General features: G+C 39.5%; 1 protein-coding gene across 1 annotated transcript in view; it reads left to right on the top strand.

Annotated features, from left to right (window-relative positions):
- The window catches only part of TTC27 (tetratricopeptide repeat domain 27), a 160,449-nt gene that overhangs the window by 59,959 nt on the left and 80,794 nt on the right, over positions 1-19,696 (top strand). Inside the window, exons 10-11 of the mRNA XM_065929457.1 lie at positions 4,933-5,046; positions 18,191-18,286. Of these exons, the coding sequence (XP_065785529.1) occupies positions 4,933-5,046; positions 18,191-18,286 (210 nt within the window). The remainder of the gene's footprint in view (positions 1-4,932; positions 5,047-18,190; positions 18,287-19,696) is intronic.

Raw genomic sequence — 19,696 nt, 5'->3', positions numbered from 1 at the left:
ACCAGTGCCTTGCCAACACAAGTATGTATTGTGTAAGTATTTGTCAAATAAGAATAGTAATCTATCACCCTCCTCCAACAAAAAGACAGAGGGCTTGTGTCCAAAAAATAAGACTATTTAACAAATTATCAAGAAAAATTTTGACAACCCAGTAGAAAATAACAGGCAACGGACTTCAGTAGGAACTTAAAAGAGAGGACTAAAATGGTCATTAACATTAAAAAAGTGCTCAACTTTATTAATCATTAGAGAAATGTGAATTTGTTACAGATAAACAAGTTAACCATATGGAGTACTACTAAATATTCACCAGAATGGCTAAAATACAAAAAACAGATAGTGTTGAGTGTTGCAAGGTTGTGAAGGAACAAGGACTCTAATGTTTCTAATAAATAAGAGTATAAAGTAGAAAACCTGTCAGAATTGGAGTATTCATGAAAGCTCAGTACTCTGACCTAGCAGTTTCACTCCTAAGTATTAATGCATGTCTGACAGAGTACGTGTTGAGCTGAAGAACCTGTTTTAGAATGTTCGTGATGGCACATTCTGATAGCACATTAGAATATTCATTGGCATCTGGTAGTTCCCAGATTGGAGACTACCTAAACGCCCATTAGCAGTATAATGGCTAATAGATCATATATTGCCATGAAATATTATTCAGCAGTAAAATGAACATTCTGCAGCTATACAGAGCGTTAAAGCATGTATCTCCTGTTTAATTTTCTTTTTGTGTATCCCATATTCTGATTGATTCTTACCTTGTGGGCAGCAGTGTTTTGTTTAAGATATATTAAACAAAGCCTATCTGCAATTACCTCCTTTAGAAAGACTTTCCCAAGTCAGACATCTCCCAGCCAAACAAATGTAAGATAAATACATTCTTCAGTGATATCATTATCCAGGAAGTTCTTTCTTTAAAGCTTTTCAAATGTCTGTTTTTCAGATTGCGTTTTACTTTCAGCGTTTAGTGAGAATGTTTTGCTTGACCCTCACATTAAAGTCTCAGGCAAACTCTTGTTCTCATGCCAGCATAGAAAACAGTCTGAGTTGGTAGTTTTCCTGAGGCAGATATCCCCGCACCCCCCACCCCCGCTTTGGTGTGCAAATCTTTTAAAGCTGGGATTTAACTGACAACCCTATCTCCTGCGCTGGTCTGCCCCTTGATGTTATTAGTAAAGTGACCGTGTGGCCGGGAGCTGGGAGTTTTCCTCGACCTCCTTAGGGTCCCAGGCTAGATCTAAAAATTAAACTGACAAAGATTAACAGGAAAAAAGCACTCACATTTACTTAATATAGGTTTTCTGTGACATAGGAACCTTCATAAGATTATAAAGACCTGAAGAAACAGTTCAGTTTGAGTACTTTATGCTTGGTGGCTCAGAAGTAAAGAATCTGCCTGCAGTGTGGAAGACCTGGGTTTGATCCCTGGGTTGGGAAGATCCCCTGGAGGAGGGCATGGCAACCCACTCTAGTATTCTGGCCTGGAGAATCCCCATGGACAGAGGAGCCTGGTGGGTTACAGTCCATGAGGTTGCAGAGAGTTGGACATGACTGAGCGACTCAGCACCTGCTGGGTTTGATGAAGTGTGGGCAGTCATGGAGGAGTGTGATAGGGCAATGTAAGGGCTGTAAACTGGGGGAGACCTAGGAAGGTTTGTTGGGATTCTTAGCATACCTTTGTCTTCCTCCTTTCCTCTGGTTATGAGGGGGTGGGCACATCTCACAAGAGAGTTTTATGACCCATTTCAGAGGTGAGGTTCAGAGTGATCTTCCTGCTTCTGCTGTTTCCTCAGGGTCCTTCAGCTGAAAATTCTCAGCATGCCTGAGTGCCCTGTTTTGGGAGGAGCCAATGGTTAGGGCCATCACCTGTGCCCACTCTGGGTGGTGCCTTTCTTCTGAGGGTGAGGGAAAGCTTTGTAGGAGGAGAAACCCCGGTGGTAGGGGGATGTGTTTTTCAGCAGGTACTTGTTAAGCATCACCTAGTCATGCTTATCATTGATAATCTTCACAAGTTTGTGAGAGATGGGAATTACTGTTCCTATTTTAGAGAGATGAAAACTGAGATCCTGAGAGGTGAGGTGACTTCCCAGCTAATCGCCTCCCTGGGATTCTGATCAAGCTCTGGCCGACGTGAGATGATCTGCCCTGTTTTACAGTCTTTTCCTAGGTGCTCTTCCATCCTGTCATGAGGTTACAGAGGCAGTCCCTTTAATAAAATGAAGAGAAAAAAGGCCACCCACTGTAGGTAGGAGAATCACTATGCAGATTTACTTAATGAAAAAAGTTTCAATCTGTGCCACCTTTCTTGCTTCTATTTGAGCTTAGTCTCCGGCATTGCCGTGTAGACTAGCTCATGTAGAAATAAGAAACTTTCCACCACCGTAACAATTTTTGGAGGTCTTGTGAGATTAAGCAAGACCAAAAAAAAAAAAAAAAAAAGTTTCATTCTTTGTTTTGAATTTAGTTATATTAATAGAAGAATAAGATTAGCTAATAGTCATTGCATTAGAATGTAAATTCTCTGAGGGCAGGGACCTTGTTTGTCTTGCTCACTGCTTTGTCCCTGGGGCCTTGTGCACATTGCCTTGTGCAGAGTAAGTGCTCAAGTGAATTAATGAATGAACACACTTCAGTAAGAATGAATTCTTCTGATTCTCTTTCCTCCTTATTTGTATATGCTTTGTTTACTCCTTCTACTTCCCTTTAATACAGCAGTTTCCTAAAGTTTTTTTTTTTCTCACTGAATGCTCTACGTACATTGCTCTACCAGCGTTTCCTGGGTGCTGTCATCCACTTCCTTGGAGAAAGTGTTGACAAAACAATACAAGCATGTTCTGTGGCCAAAAAAGGTGATATCTTGCTGTTTGCGACAACGTGAATGGATCTAGAGGGTGTTATAAGTCAGACAAGAAGGACTACTTGACCGCACTTATATGGTGGCCCTAAAAAACAAAGTGCAAACCATACAAAACAGACTCATAGATTCAGAGAAGAAACAGGTGACTGCCAGAAAGTGAGGTGGGGTGGGCAAAATAGGTAAAGGAGATTAACAGTTACATACCTCCAGCTATATAGTAAATAAGTCATGGGGATATAATATCTTTGTATGGGGAAGATGGTTACTGGACTTATTGGGATGATCCCTTTATAATGTATGTAAATGTCAAATCATCATGTAGTACTCATGAAACTGAAAAACTATTGTATCAACTGTATTTCAGTTACAAAGTGAAAATGGTTGCAGCTTATGCCAAAAATAAAAAGGTGTTGTTTGGGGGATCAAGAGCCCCCCAAAGTATTAGAATCAGCTTTTGCTACTAATGAAGGTGTGACATTGAGCACGTAACCTAATCCATTGTTCTCTTTTTAATTATAAGAAAGTAGGCCTAGATTTGGAGTTGAAAATTCCAGTACCCATAGGGACCAGGCAAATAACAGAAATGATGAAAGTGAGCTGGCCATTCATGGTACAGTAAAGAGTTCGAGAGACTGTGATAGCATTTATACTCCACTGAAGGACTTCTTGCTGACTTTTAATGAGAATTTGGAGTTATTAGTGCCTTTAACCAAAAAACAAATAGTTGTGTTGCTTCCCTGGTGGCTCAATAAGGAATCTGCCTGCCAATGCAGGAGACAAAAGTTCATTTCCTACATCAGAAAGATCTCCTGGAGAAGGAAATGGCAGCCTACTCCTGTATTCTTGCCTTGAGAGTCCCATGGATAGAGCAGCCTGGCAGGCTACACTCCATGGGATCTCAAAAGAGTTGGACACTACTTAGCGACTAAACAACACTTGTATTAGCTTAGCCTCATAATTCTTCAATTTGGCTATATCTTAAAATTATTTGGAGAGTGTTTTAAGAAACACTGATGCTCAGATCCTTCTCTCAGAGGTCTGATTTACCTTTTTAAAATACCAAAAGCTTCTTCCAATGCACAGCTAGGTGTTGAATGACTTTGGACTCTAGTTAACTGGGATTTTTTAATATCTGATTTTTATAAATAAGTAAATAAGGATATAGTCAACTGTCAGACAAGTACGCCTTTTGCCTTTCTTTGAAGCAACCTTCACTGTAAGTTACTATTGGGGAATGATCACTCAGGGTCATTGCTGGTTTCCGTGTCATCAGCAAAGAGCTTAAATTGTGTTCATTATACTGAGCAGTCCCTACTGTATCAGAATACATTTTCCTCCTGTTCTTGTGCACTCAGAACTCACTCATCCTCACCCCCTGCATTTGTGGACAGGTTCAGTGGTTTCTACCTCACCCTCTGAAGTGATGGTGGTCACAGCTTTCTCTGGGTCTAGGTTTCAGTGCGTGCATATTGGTGATTTTCTTATGAGCCCATCTTTCTTAAGATGTCCCTCTAGGATAACATTTAACTAAAATTAGAGACTCTACCCTAACAAGGACTAGAAAGCATTCTCAAAAATGTTAGGATGGTTTCCTTAAACTTTGATGTGCCTTTGCATCAGGGGATTAGGGTATTTTTTAAGTGAAAAGGTACTAGATTTCTAATTATTTGTTTTCCTTTGTGAGTTTGGATAATTTTTAAAAATTTATTTCAAATTTGAGAAGTATGGTCTTTAACATTTGTATAACTCACGAGATAAAAAAGATGTATTAATTAATGGTATGATTTATTCCATTATACTGTTTCGATTATCTGGAAATAATTCTGATTCATTTCTTAAGGAATTTATTCAGTTGAACAGGTCAGCTCAGTTAAGTAATGATTCTGCTCAAATGAACATATTCTTTTCCAAAAACATTTGAAAGCACACGTCGTCTTTTATTTTTCGCTGAGATGGTTTTCAAGTCGTCACTCAACTATATCCTGATATATTAATTTTGTTATATTCAGAGTGGATTATCCAGTTTATCCATTTATTTTGTGGTCATTTTTTTTTTTTCCCCTCCCCATCAGTGTTTACTTTCACAACCCAAGTTCTGGGCCATTCAGACATCAGCTTTGATCCTCCGAACAAAACTTGAGAGAGGAAGCACCCGCCGAGTGGAACGGGCAATGAGGCAGACACAGGTAAGAATTATGTTGCAATTCTTGTTAGTTTTCCAACGCTTTATTGTTATCAATAACCATGCATGTTTGTTATGAGTATTTTTTTTTTTGAGTTCACCTTTTTATTTTATTTTTTTTTTAATTTTTAATTTTTTATTTTTCAGTGGGTTTTGTCATACATTGATATGAATCAGCCATAGAGTTACATGTATTCCCCATCCTGGTCCCCCATCCTACCTCCCTCTCCACCCGATTCCTCTGGGTAATATACATGCTGTTCTTTCGAAACATCCCACCCTCACCTTCTCCCACAGAGTTCAAAAGTCTGTTCTATACTTCTGCGTCTCTTCTTCTGCCCTGCATATAGGGCCATCGTTACCATCTTTCTAAATTCCGTATATATGTGTTAGTATACTGTAATGTTCTTTATCTTTCTGGCTTACTTCACTCTGTATAATGGGCTCCAGTTTCATCCATCTCATTAGAACTGATTCAAATGAATTCTTTTTAACGGCTGAGTAATATTCCATGGTGTATATGTACCACAGCTTCCTTATCCATTCATCTGCTGATGGGCATCTAGGTTGCTTCCATGTCCTGGCTATTAGTTGTTGAGGATTAATGTTAGGTTTCTTTATGTTCGTTATTAAAATAGTTTTACTGATGAATTTTAATTACCCAGTTATCTCTTAAACCAGTTAATTTAAATTTAAATCTGCCCCTATCCAGGTGGTTGTGCCTCTGAAGATGACTGCATGGCAGGAATCTTTTCCTTCACCCTTGAATTTCTGGGAATTTGAGATTATAGCAGTTTTCTGTCACTGGAAACTATTCATGTTGCAGTTTGACTTTCTTAATGGTAGCAGATAATTGAGATTTCACAACTTCTGAATGAGTATTTTTAGAACGTCTGTTCTTGATACTGTATTTTAGCATTTACTAAATTATATTTTATTTGAAATTCTTTCCATCTTCACAGCTAGAATGTGAGCTTCTTGAGGGATCCGATTCTGTGTTTTACTTATTTTGTATACTCAGAATAGGCACTTGGTGGGTGTTTGTTGAATGCCAAATGTTGTATTTATTTATACCCTGCTTTTTACCAACAGAGTATATAAAGTACTTATCTCTCTGTCATCATTCAGCTTCTTCCTCATCCCACTATGCCACTAAACCATGTATGAGCCAAAAAAAAAATCCATTTTGAATCAGCAGGAATAATTAAGAATTAGCTGAGTTGAGGGTTATATTCTCCTCTGGCACTTCAGCAGTCTGAGAGTTGTAGAGCCCAGCCTTTCTAGTATCATTGCAGTCCAGATCTTCAGCCCCGTGCCAAAGCTAGCAGGAGCAGAGCAGTTGTGGTCACACTGAGGGTAAGGTCGTGGTCTTGGCGGGTAGTAATTCACGGTTTGGTTGGTTGTATTTTTTTAAGGGAAAAAGAGATAAAGGAATGTCAGTTTTTTCTTATAGGGTTTCCTAAAAAATGATAAACTACCCTCTGAAGTGATTAGAAGTGATAAGAGACTGGAGTCCATGCATTAACTACTCTATTAGCTGGAAATATGTTCACTAGTCTATGGGAACTTGAGTAGAATTTGTATCCTCTGTATTACAAGCTGATCATTTGTTCTACATTCCAGTCTCTGCTCCCATGTTTTAGTGTCAGAACGTGCTTGTGCTATATTATGTTTTCACATATCTTCTTCATGAAAGTACATCCACATGTGCTATGCTTGGCAGGCTCAGTATTGACCTTGATATGTGACTGTTTGTGTGGATGGAAAATATATGGCTGCCGTTATGGAGCCACTGTACTGAGGATGGGACGTGGGGTGGGGATGTGATCTAGTAGTTCAGGCTGACCTTGATCATGTTTGGTTTGCCCAATGAGAGGGTGTGGCTTCAAAATTTGAGAAATTGTGTTCAATCTTTATACTTATTTTGAATATCCTTTTCCTAAATGCATGGTGCTTATAGAAAACAGATTGAAGCTCAGAGCTTTTCAAGACTCTGTAATCTTCTACTTTAGTACAATTTAAGAACAGGTCTCAGTAAGGAAACTTAAGGGACAAAAACCCAATTCAAACTCACTATGAGAAGGGATTTGTTGACTTTTATAGCTGGGGAGTCTAGAGGTATTCTGGTCCCAGAGATAGTTGGATTCAGGGCTCAAACAGATCATCAGGTCTTTCTCTCTTTTCCCATTTCTCTGCTTTTCTGCCTGCTTCAGTATCAGAATGTCAGTTGTCAGAAAAGCACCAGATTTTGTTGTCTATAGCCTTCACAGTCTAAGAGGAAGAGAGATCATGTACTGTGGCCAAGGCTGAACCCCCTAACTTTGCTTCACTTCCCTCACCTGGAGGATGGAGAGAGCCATCATTCAGATACCAAGGGGTTAAATGACTTCATTTAATGCTTGAAATAGTACCTGGCACATGGAAAACCCTCAGTGAATGTTGACTGTTACTATTATCCTCACTTTATTTATTTTTAAAATTTATTTATTTTAGTTGGAGGCTAATTCCTTTACAGTATTGTAGTGGTTTTTGCCATACATTGATATGAATCAGCCATGTATTCCGCATCCTGAATCCCCCTCCCACCTCCCTCCCCATTCCATCCCTCTGGGTCATCCCAGTGCACCAGCCCTGAGCACCCTGTCTCATGCATCGAACCTAGACTGGCGATCTGTTTCATATATGTATTATCCTCACTTTAAAGAGGGTAAGTCTAGGTACAAGAAAATAAAGCTGCCCAGTCCTTCATATGCTCACTATGAGCATATGAGCTATGAGTCCTTCATAGCTCACTGAAAGCAATCATTACTACCTAGAAGATCTAAAAACTTTGGAATAATGACAGTGCTTCATGTTTAATGTGCTGTGTCCTGCCATTGAGCTTTTCAGAAATCTGAGATAAGAAATGTTGTCTTCCATTCTAGCTCTATACTTCACCTGTGTTAATAACCACACGTAACATTTGAAAGTTATTAAAAGACATCAGGACTTGCTCTTGTGACTGTGGCTGTGCTTTAATTTTATTGGAATCATTGTATTTACTACTCTTTGTTCAGAACGGTGTATAGTTACTGCCATTTACTGATCACTCAGATGCCAGGTGCTAGATAATCCTAGGAAGTAGGTGCTACTTATATTTTTCTTGATGAAGATGGTAAAGCACAGAAAATTTAAGTGACTTACCCAAGGTCTAATAACTGGACTGGAATTCAAACCAGGTCTGCCTTGGGTTTCAAAGTCCATGCTTTGATTGACCATGTTGCACCCATCTGTGAAAGACTTGGCATCATCTGGAGGAAGGGGGTTGAACCAGCTTAGACAGGAAGAAGTAAAGAGAGGCTTTTGTGAGCAAGGCTTGGTGGCAGAACTCAGCATCTCAGGGCGTACAATTTAGGTGAGAGGAGGGGAACATGGAATGCCTATAATATCAGGATGTGGTCCTGTGTGGGAAAAGAATGTGCACGTGGGTGAGTGAAACAGGCTTCTGCTAAGGCCAAGAGAGGGTGCTGCCCAGAGAAAGGCTGGTGGGCCGAACCAGGATGTGAGTTTCATAATACTAGATTAATAAAAAATAGGTGACGGTTGGTTCATAGAGAAGTGAGGTAAAAGAAGGGAGAAGCAATAAAATATTGTTGATAGTAAAAAAATTTTTTTAAATCTAGAAAGTTACAGTTCAATGAAAACTCAGAAATAGCAGAGGAACGTACTAGAGGGGTGAATAATGTACACCCCTCATCTAAAGGCACTAAATGCTCACTTCAGTCAAATTCCAGCTGGGGCACTCAGGATTCTTGGACAGAATCAGATTGTGTTGGTTGAATTGACACATTGGTTTCCCCTGGGACAGCGCCCTGTATACATCTTAAGAGCCTTGTGCAACATTTCCCAAACTTGCCCGAACATATGAACCACTTGCAAGGTGCTTGTTAAAATATAGCTCTTTAGCCCAGCCCACAGAAATTGAAGGTCCTGTGAGGGTGGTGATTATGGTTGCCTTTGGAAGGGCCTGCTCCTGGCTGAGACCGGCTGTTAATCTTTAGTAGCTCCAGATGTTTTCCTGTCTCATACCCAGGTCCATACTGAACGGAGACTAAAGGGGCATTTATCAAGGCCTGGAGGCCAGCGTTGTGATTTAACAGGGAACTGAGTCCCTGAAGGAACCTTAGATGTGTGTGTTACTGAGGGCCGCAGACTGGAGCCAGATTGAGCTCTCTGTGGAACAGGCGCTCTGCATCTGCCTGAGACCGCTCAGGAAAGTAGGTGTAACTGTTGTTAGATTTGACTGCTTTAACTTTCTTAGAAAGGATGATACTAGGAATTTAAAACATTCACTTAGGTTTTAATAATAAATATTCTTTGCACTCTTGCCCTACTTTCAGACTATAAATAGACTGACTTTTCTCACTGAACTTTTTTTTTTTTTTTCTCTCACTGAACTTTTAAGACAAGATAGTGAAGGAGAACTTCCAAGAAGGTCTCCCGGAGAAGTTTTGGGAGAAAGTTGAAAGTGGGCAGGGCCTGGGAAAGGCACGTGAGATGGTGCATCTCCCAGTTCTCAGAGGGTGATTGTGGAGCCCTGAGGCTCCTTCAGGTCACAACTGTCTTCACAGCAACATTGTTGTTGTGTAGTTGCTAAGTCGTGTCTGACTCTTGTGACCCCATGGTCTGTAGCCCACCAAGCTCCTCTGTCCATGGGATTCCCAGGCAAGAATACTGGAGTAGGTTGTCATTTCCTTTTCCAGGGGATTTTGCTGACACAGGGATCGAACCCATGTCTCCTGTTTGGCAAACAGATTCCTTACCACCGGACCACCTGGGAAGCCCCTTCGCAACAATACTGAGATACTGTTTTACCTTGTCACTGTGTTGATACTGAATCAGCAGAAGCAATGGAGGGTCAAACTGTTAGCCCCTTCTCCAGAATCATGGTTGGGACTCCACACTGTGCTGACAGTCAGCCTGTGCTTCATAGCCATGCAGTTGTAACTTAAAAAAAAAAAAAAAAGACAGTTTTGTTTATGATTGTCTTTGATAAAGCAGTCAATATTATTTTATTAAATCTTTATCCTTGACAGTTTGCTTTTAAATATTTTATGTGGTGAACTGGGAGGTACTTACAAAACACTTGGGCTGTGTGAAGTGTAGTGGCTATTCCAAGAAAACCTGAGCGAACTGCTTTTCCTGTTGTTGTTGTTGTTCAGTCACTAAGTCCTGTCCGACTCTGCAACCCCATGAAGTGCAGAACACCAGGCTTTCCCTCTCCTTACTATCTCCCGGAGTTTGCTCAAACTCATGTGCATTGAGTCGGTGATGTCATCCAATCATCTCATCCTCTGTCTTCCCCTTCTCCTCCTGCCTTCAATCTTTCCCAGTATCATGGTCTTTTCCAATGAGTCTGCTCTTTGCATCAGATGGCCAGAGTTTTGGAGCTTCAGCTTCAACATCAGTCCTTTCAGTGAAGAGTCAGGGTTGATTTCCTTTAGGATTGACTGTTTTGATCTCCTTGCTATCTAGGGGACTCTCAAGAGTCTTCTCCAGTACCACAGTCCGAAAGCATCAATTCTTCAGTGCTTAGCCTTGTGGTCCAACTCTCACATCTGTACACAACTCTTTGTAAAACCATAGCTTTGACTATATGGACCTTTGTCAGAAAAGTGAAATGTCTCTGCTTTTGAATATGCTGTCTAGGTTTGTCATAGCTTTTCTTCCAAGGAGCAAGCATCTTTTAATTTTATGGCTGGAGTCACTGTCCGAAGTGATTTTGGAGTCCAAGAAACTCAAATCTGTCACTGTTTCCATTGTTTCCCTATCTATTTGCCATGAAGTGATGGGACCAGATGCTGTGATATTCATTTTTTGATTATGGAATTTTAAGCCAGCTTTTTCACTCTCCTCTTTAGTTCCTCATAGCTTTCTGCCATAAGAGTGGTGTCATCTGCATATCTGAGGTTATTGGTATTTCTCCAGGTGATATTGATTCCAGCTTGTGCTTCATCCAGCTTGGCATTTCGCATGATGTACTCTGCATATGAGTTAAATAAGCAGGGTGACAATATGGAGCTTTTCCCATGGAACACTGTTTTTACTTTGAAGAACCACTGACAACCTACGGGTATTCAAACTTGGGTATTATGGCCGAAATTTTCTCAAAAATGAATGAAATGAGCTTATCACTTGTATTTGTTACCAGTGGTAACATTTTGAGCTTGAAGGAAAAAAATGAAACTTTTGGAAGTCTTGTATCTTCAGTTATAAACCTGACAACTTCCCGTTGCTTCAGTTGCTGGGATGGGGGTTTTTATATGAGCTTGCTGATAATATTAGTGCATGTAATTTTTAATATTACATGGAATATGTGGACATTTGCAAATCTTCACATTTTTCCAAAATGACCAGTGCATGATGTGAAAAATCAAACATGGGTAAAAGACCCAGTAAAAGTTCAAGACACAGCCATGAGTGGGTTTGTTTTATGATTTTTTTAATTTAGACCAGTGGATTTACTCTAACAGAGTATTTAATGTAACAGGAAAACTTTCATTGATAGGATTTCAAATTCCACATTACAGATAACTCTAAGAAGCTCACCACATGTTGAATTTTGATGTAGCCTCAAAGAATAATATGCAAAATTAACTTAAAAAGCTATTAAAATGCTTCTCCCTTTTCCAACTACCAATCTGTGTGAGGTCAAATTTTCTTCCTAAATTTCAACCAAAACATCGTATTGCAACAGATTGACTACAGAAGCAGGTATGAGAATCCAGCTATCACTTATTAGGCCAGGCATTGAATAGAGTTGCAAAAGTGTAAGTCATTGCCGATTGTTTTTTCTTTTCTTTTTGACTACACCAGTTGGGTTGCAGGATCTAAGTTCCCTAACCAGGGATTGAACCCAGGCCCTTGGCAGTGGAAGTGGCAAGTCCTAACCACTGGACTACCAGGAGAGTCCCCAGAGTTTGCCTTTTCACGATTTTGATTTTTGGGACAAAAATAGTTATTTTTCATAAAACATATTATGTAAGTTAATGTAATGGAGTCATTATTTTATTTTAGAATGAGCTTAATATTTAAATTTAACTCAGTTTTAATTTCTAATATGATAAATATTGATACTTAATAGCCCACAAAAACAAAAGCTCTTTATAGTCCCTCAGTAATTTATAAGAGTTCAAAGAGGTCCTGACACCGAAAAGATTAACTGCTGAGGTGTGACTAAGGGGAATGCTCCAAGAGCCTTGTCTGCATTTCCTTGAAGACTTCCTCTTTATGTTCTTTAGTCTGGAATCATAAAAAAGACATCTAGGCTCTCCTAGCCCCCATTAGTAGACCCAGTTCCTACCAGCTGACACAAGAAAGTCTTTGGAACAGGAAGCACAAATCTTGGTCAGATCTCCAGATCTCCTGACCCTGACTCCCTTCTTATGGGATTAGGTGGGGGAAAACCCTGTTTGAGTTTTCAGTATTTTCCAGTGAGAAACAGCTTTTTATTTTCACAGATCTGATCATTTCCACTTAAGTTAGGAGATTATGGTTTTGATGAAGCTGTCAGTATAGTGTTTGGAATCAGACAGGCTCTGATTCATAGCTTTAAACCTTGGGCACAGGGGCTTCCCTGGTGGTCCATAGGCTAAAACTCAACGCTTCCAATTCAGGGAGCACGGGTTCAGTCTCTGGTCAGGGAAACTAAGATCCTGTATGCTGTGCTGCGCAGCCAAAAAACTAAAACAAAACAACAGCCAAAAAGAAAGAAATTAAACTTTGGGCAAGCCATTTTTTTAATCTCTGTGAGCTATGGTTCCCTATGCATGAGGTAAAACTGGGTTAACAATAGGTTTAATGATGATGTTGATACTTAGTAGATGTGTTAATAGGTTTTGATTATCATTCTCTTTGTTCCTGTTGGAAGTTTTCTTAGGCTTGTAAGTTTGAGGTAGCAGTTAACTTGACCACAACTGTTTGTGAATCACATTGAATGACTGCAGGCTTCTCTCAGAGAGAACTGTTCAACCCAACTGTTGGATATATTTGATTAAGTACAGATTTTTATAATAAATCTCACCCTCCTAGACATATGCATGCATATACAGATTGCACAAAAAAGCAAGGTGATTTGGCATATGATCAATCATACCTTTTAGATTATCAGCTGATTTTGACTTGGCTCTTCAGAGAGCTGATAAGCACTTAGATATCATGCAAGCAAGAAAGAATAGCCTCAGTGAAAGTGTAGGTCCTTAGGGACTAGCTGTATTTTTTTGAAGATATGTGTGCCATACTTTTAGATATGAGCACATAAATAAAATCTAAATCATACCAGACCTTGTTCTGCATTGTCCTTCAGAATTGTCCTAAATCAGTCTCCATGTGCTAATTTTAAAATGTAGTCTTGATTTTCTCTAGTTTTTTTGGAGGGAAGTTCTTTCTCTGGTGGAAATAGAGAGGGCTCATTGTTTTGGGGGATTTATTCTTTTATTCTCCATTCCTTAGTGGTGTTCTCTGATCTCTGGTACTGGTTTCTGGAAGACTCAAGAGTTGTTTTTATCTGGGGTCAGAGAAACTATGCACAGGCACATTGTCTCAACAGTGAGAGTATAAATGCTTTGAGGTGGAGTTTGGGGAGAAAAAGACATGAAAAGGGAGTCTTAAAACTTGAAAACAGTTTCATATGACAGTTTATGCATCATGAATGAAGTTGTCTTTGGTGTGTCCCAGCAGTTGAACCTGGATTTTCTGTCACCTGATTCTCTTATCGCGCCCCCACCCCCCACCAACCTCTCAGTCTAGTCTGAGCTAGACTCTTCCTTACTCTTTTCTCATCATATTTCTTGTTTATCCACATCTCTCTGTCAGCCTCCTTGTGTAGAGTCTGCTTGCTTTCAACTCTTAAAGATTGGTTTAGGGTGTATTTGTGTCTCTCTTTCGCTCTCCATTTCTGATGTTACTATCTTTCCTTAAAAACCAACTTCTCGTACCTATTTTAACTTATCACAGAGTGTCCATGACTTTCAGTGTGAAATACATGAAATTTAGAACTTGGAGAGAGAAAATGGCAAGTGAAAGGGAGGATACTGCTTTAGAGGTCATTTACCTCAGTTTCTGGGAATGTGTGAAAGCTTGCAAGGTACCCATTTGTCTCTGAGCTCCTTGTCTCTGTCCACATTCACACACACACATTAACGGTAGAAACTCAGGCTTCCCGTTCAGTCCCAGTCTCCTGGTACTTGGCGTCTTGCCTTTGTCTTTCGGACTACTTGGGTATGGTTTGTCCTTGGGGAATAAACCTGATACTTGTGTTGGCTGATGGTACCTGAGACTGACAGCCTTATCAAATGCTGGAAATTCAGTAAAATACTCTTCTTAAAATGTTTTACATTTTTGGCTGTGCTTGGTCTTTGTTGCTGTGCAAGCTTTTCTCTGGTTGCAGCAAACCGGGGTTGCGCTCTCGTCGTGGTGCCTGGGCTCGCTACTGCAGTGGCTTCTCTCGTGGCGCACAGGCTCCAGAGCACACGGGCTTCAGTAATTGCGGCACGTAGCCTCAGTAGTTGTGGTTCCCGTGCTCTGGAGCACGGGCTCAGTAGTTGTGACCCTTGGGCTTTGTTGCTCTGTGACTTGTGGGATCATCTTGTGTGAAGGATGGAACCTCTCTGTCCTGCGTTGGCAGGTGAATTCTTCACCACCGAGCCACCAAGGAAGGCCCAAAATACTCTTGATAAAGGCATATGCTCACAGTGTCTGAAGTGCAAAAGATCATTTAGAAAATCATGTAGTAGATGAGTGTCTTTGTACTTAAATGATTTGACTTGTTGTGGGTAGACCTAGAACAGAATTCAGGCCAGTTCACTTATCTACACTTTTTCCTGTAAAGGACTCCAGTCCATTTGACTATAATGGAATTATTTCAGAATGAGTCACTATAAATAATCCTGCTCTGAAAAACCTAGAGATGAACTGTGACTAAGTCCCTGTATTTGTAGTGAGTTAGTAAATAAGAGAGTACTTTGAATTTAGTAGAGGAAATAGACAGCTTAATGTTCTTCGATTTGTTGGTGGTTGTCATATTTAAGGTAGGAAGAACTGTATTCTATGCAGGAGTGAAAATAAGCTAGAATTCTGTTTTTAATCTTTATCATACACATGGTCTATTTGAATTCTTACCAAATGTGGCTGTACTTGTTCAGGAGCTGGTCTGTGATGTCGGATTCAAGTAAATGTTGGTTCTCCACTCTCTCCAGTGGTCTTTGCTATTTTGGAGAGTATCTGAGAGTAGCAGGTGCACTGTGAGGTCAATTAAAAGTGTGAGAGTATCTGAGATACATAATGTGCATGCTGAGTCACTGCAGTTGTGTCTGACTCTTTTGTGATCCCGTGGTCTGTAGCCTGCCAGTCTTCTCAGTTCATGGGATTTCCCAGGCAAGAATACTGGAGTGGGTTGCTAGTAAATCTGTTTATTAATAAATTGGAAAGTATTTACTGAGCACTGCTCAATATGTTTTAGCTAGATTGCCACAAACACATGAGTTTCATTTGAAAATCAAATGTTTTAGATGTAACTAAGACTTCATAAAAGTAAGTGTTGGGATGTTACTTTTGGCATTTAACCATTAAATTGTTGTTCAGTCGCTCAGTTGTGTGTGACACTCTGTGACCCCATGGACTGCAGCACACCAGGCTTCCCTGTCCTGCCCCCTCTCCCAGCGCTTGCTCAAAACTCATGTCCGTTGAATCGGTGATGCCATCCAACCATCTTGTCCTCTGTGCTTATTAAATAAGCATTGTTTATTTTTTCTTTCCAAAGGAAGAAAAAGAATTTGATAAAAAGGAAAACTTGCCCCCCTTAATGAAGTAATTCAGTGAGCCTTTTATTTATGTATTGTAACCATATGTACTCAGCCAGAAGTTTTTCTTCTTTTTCCTCCAACTAAATAGCTTTGGGCAGAAGTATGCAACCTTTTTGCTATTAAGTTTCTCTGAAGTAAGGCCAGAAAACTTTAAAAACATTTTGACCAAGATGGTTTTAGGAGTCTGGTTATGACTCAATTTGTTCTGACTGATTTGATTGAATAGCATCTTGGGTTGTCAAAGAAGTGATGTAATGAGTGTTTTCTCATTCAGCAGGATCTTCTTAGGCTAACAAATATATCTTCCACCTCATATAATATAGAGAACTTCCCATTTTCCCCAGCTGAGGAGCAGTTCCCCTGCTCAGAAACCGGTCTCCTTTTACTGATAGTGGGATTTGTTAGATTCTTGTCCTTTTATGAGGAAGTTTGGATTTACTACCTCTTACTTTTTTCTTTTCTTTCAGTTTTAAAAGCTAATTTCATTAAAACTTAAAAAAATTTCAAGCTTACAGAAAAGTTCTAGGTACAGGACCTTTTGTATCCTGAAGTTTTGGAAAGTAAGTTGCTGACACAGTGCTTCACCATTCTCAAATACATGAATGACTCCTTGTCGTTCAGTTGCTCGGTCGTGTCCAGTTCTTCTGTGACCCTGTTGACTGCTGCACACCAGGCTCCTCTGTCCTTCACTATCTCCCAGAGTTTGCTCAGACTTAGGTCCATTGAGTCGATGATGCCATCCAACCATCTCTGTTGTCCCTTTCCTCCTGCCCTCAATCTTTCCCAGCATCAAGGTCTTTACCAGTGAGTCAGCTCTTCACATCAGGTGGCCAAAGTATTGTAGTTTCAACTTCAGCATCAGCCCCTCCAATGAATATTCAGTACTGATCTCCTTTAGAATTGACTGGTTTGATCTCCTTGCAGTCCAAGGGACTCTCAAGAGTCTTCTCCAACACCACAGTTCAAAAGCATCAATTCTTTGGTGCTCAGCCTTTTTATGGTCCAGCTCTAACATCCATACATGACTACTGGGAAAACAGAAGCTTTGACTCGATAAACCTTTGTTGGCAAAGTAATGTCTCTGCTTTTTAACACACTATCTAGGTTTGTTATGGCTTTTCTTCCAAGGAACATGCGTCTTTTAATTTCATGACTGCAGTCACTGTCCAAAGTGATTTTGGAGCCCTCAAAAATAAACGGCTGTTTTCCATTGTTTCCCCATCTATTTGCCATGAAGTGATGGGACCGGATGCCATGACCCTAGTTGTTGAATGTTCCTACATAACCATAATATGTGCATTAACATTGCCATATTGTTGCCATGTAATCTTTGTAAGACAGGCCTGTGAAACCTAGTCAGTTGCCAAAAAGAGAAAATTTGAGTGCTGCATTATGCAGAAAAGGTCATAATAATGCACAGTTGAAAGTGCTCAGTGTAAAACAGAAAACACATGTTTATGTACTAGATGACAAATGAAGAGTCAGGTAAAGATGATCACGGTAATGAGACTGCTGTCCATGTGTTTTCTAGGACTCCAGAGTGTCTGCATTCATTCTGATGCTGAATATGGGAGGTCTTGTGTGTTCATCCTGTGACCAGGCAGCCTCTAGCTTTGCATTTGGCCCCGGTCCCCTTTCTCAGAGTGAGCTGTCTTTGTCTTGTTGGCCTGCCCTCTGTGTCTCCTGCAGGTCCTTGTCTAGTACAGAGTGCAGGTCTTTCAGCCCAGCAGGGGCTTTCCTCAGCGCATGCAGGTTGAAGCTGTTCCCTGGTCTTGCATGAATGAGTGTCCTGCCTTGTGGTTAGTTCTGTTGCTGAAGAGTAAGAGACTTCACCCTCTGTGATCAAATAGACACCCTTTGATTTCATTTATTCCTGAGAAAATAGTCCTAAATAAAATGCTTCATGTAATTTATCTGTGATTTATGTTAGGAAGTGCCATTGTCGCAGTGACAGTATGGTTGTGAAACAGACATGCTAAAAACAATTCTTCTTAGAAAATAGAAAAAATAAAAAGGTGGGTTAATAAGGCTAGTTCTTTAAAAGAACTACTATAGGAAACCTCAGTTTAAAAAATTGTTTTCTTATTAAGTCTTTAATGTACAAATTACATAAATGTTGATTAAAGTCTTTTTTTAGCATTTAAGGAAATTCAAGAAAATATTCACACATCCCAACACCTTATCAAATTAGCTTATATTTTTTATTGTTTATATGGCTATTTGTAAAACTTTTGCAACAAAAATCTTGTTTATATTAAGTTATTACTCATATAGATTATGATTATGATTATGATACATACTCTTAAGGCTCTTGCAGACCAATTTGAAGATAAGACTACGTCTGTATTGGAACGTCTGAAGATTTTCTACTGCTGTCAAGTGCCACCTCATTGGGCCATTCAGGTATTTTTGTTGTTGTCATTGGGTTTGGAAAACACTTCCCTTTTGAAAGATAAATGCATTAGAAGAAAATAACTGTAAATTTATGTTGGAGTTTTCAGATGTTTCAGGGAAAAGAAAAAGTATCTAGCTGGGGATTGCCAGTTACTTCAAACTGCTATTTGAATGAAGTGATACTAGACTTTTAAAACATTTAATAGAATGTAAACTAGGTTAAATAGAACTCTCGAAATTAAATAATAGAGCCATAGAAGTCTTCATTTTCAAAATAACTTTTTATGTTTAAGAACCCTGTAAGGATTTTCTGCTAAAGAATGAACCTTTTAAGCAAAGTGTTTACAAGAGGTCAAATAAAGCACTTGTTTGGTAGTTGATACTGTGAACTGCCTGCCCTTCACTAATCCTCTTTGGAGTGACATGAGAACTCCTAGTGTAGCGCTTGCCCTGTTGGTTCTCCTGTGTTACAGGGGTCATTCCTCTATTTGGTAAAATTCTGTTCACTGAAGACAACTTAGACACCTAGTCTGGCCTCTTAAGTTATAATTCTGGTTTCTTAATCCTCGGAAAAAAATGGAGGCCCAGGGCAGTTACCAATAACTACACTTGTCTAGTGTTGATCACTGAACATGATGTTCATGAGCATCTCTAGTTTCCCAACTTTTAGTCTAGTTTGCCTCCTTTGCTTTATCTTCATTGGGTTGTAATTATTCCAGAGAATAACAGCCAGCTTTTACTGCTTATTTATTGTGAAGCACGCTTTTTTTTTTGCCTTTCACACACATTATCTTATTTTATTGCAACAATTTTGTGAAATAATGCCGAATTACAAATGTGAAAGCTATGGCACAGAGAAGCTAAGAGGAGTCAAATAATGCCAGCCAGAAATTTCTCGATGGTTTAGTAACCATTGTCATTTTAACCAGCCTCCTGTCATCTCTTGTGGATTGTGCACATAGGTAGTGACTTAGAATTATAAATGCCAACCCACAATTCAGTGACTCAGAATCTTCATAAGATTGATTCTTAGAGTAGAATATTAGTATATTCGTAAGCTCAGGGTAAACGAGAGGGTCTATTATACATTGGGATTCACTTCATCTATTGAAGACATCTCAATAAGACAGGCAGAAAAATTTTTTCATATCATCTCAAAAGGATAGATTCTTCATCAGAAAGGTGTTAACACTTGGAACTTTTTGGCATGTTTTTAACCCTGATCTGTGAAATTTGTTAAGTGCTTTGTCTTTGTTCTATGTGGTTTGTGGTGTAGAAACAAATCAAACTCTGAGCTATTATTATGACAAAACATGTCTGTTGAGGGTGTAGCTGTTACTTTCTGAACAGAAACATTAGAAAAAGTAAATACTGTTCAAATAGGCTCAGTGTTTATTTTATCTGCTTAGGAAACTGTGA

This window comes from Muntiacus reevesi, chromosome 3, assembly GCF_963930625.1.
Source record: "Muntiacus reevesi chromosome 3, mMunRee1.1, whole genome shotgun sequence".
Classification (NCBI taxonomy): Eukaryota; Metazoa; Chordata; class Mammalia; order Artiodactyla; family Cervidae; genus Muntiacus; species Muntiacus reevesi.
This window is presented reverse-complemented; position numbering and strand designations above follow the sequence as displayed.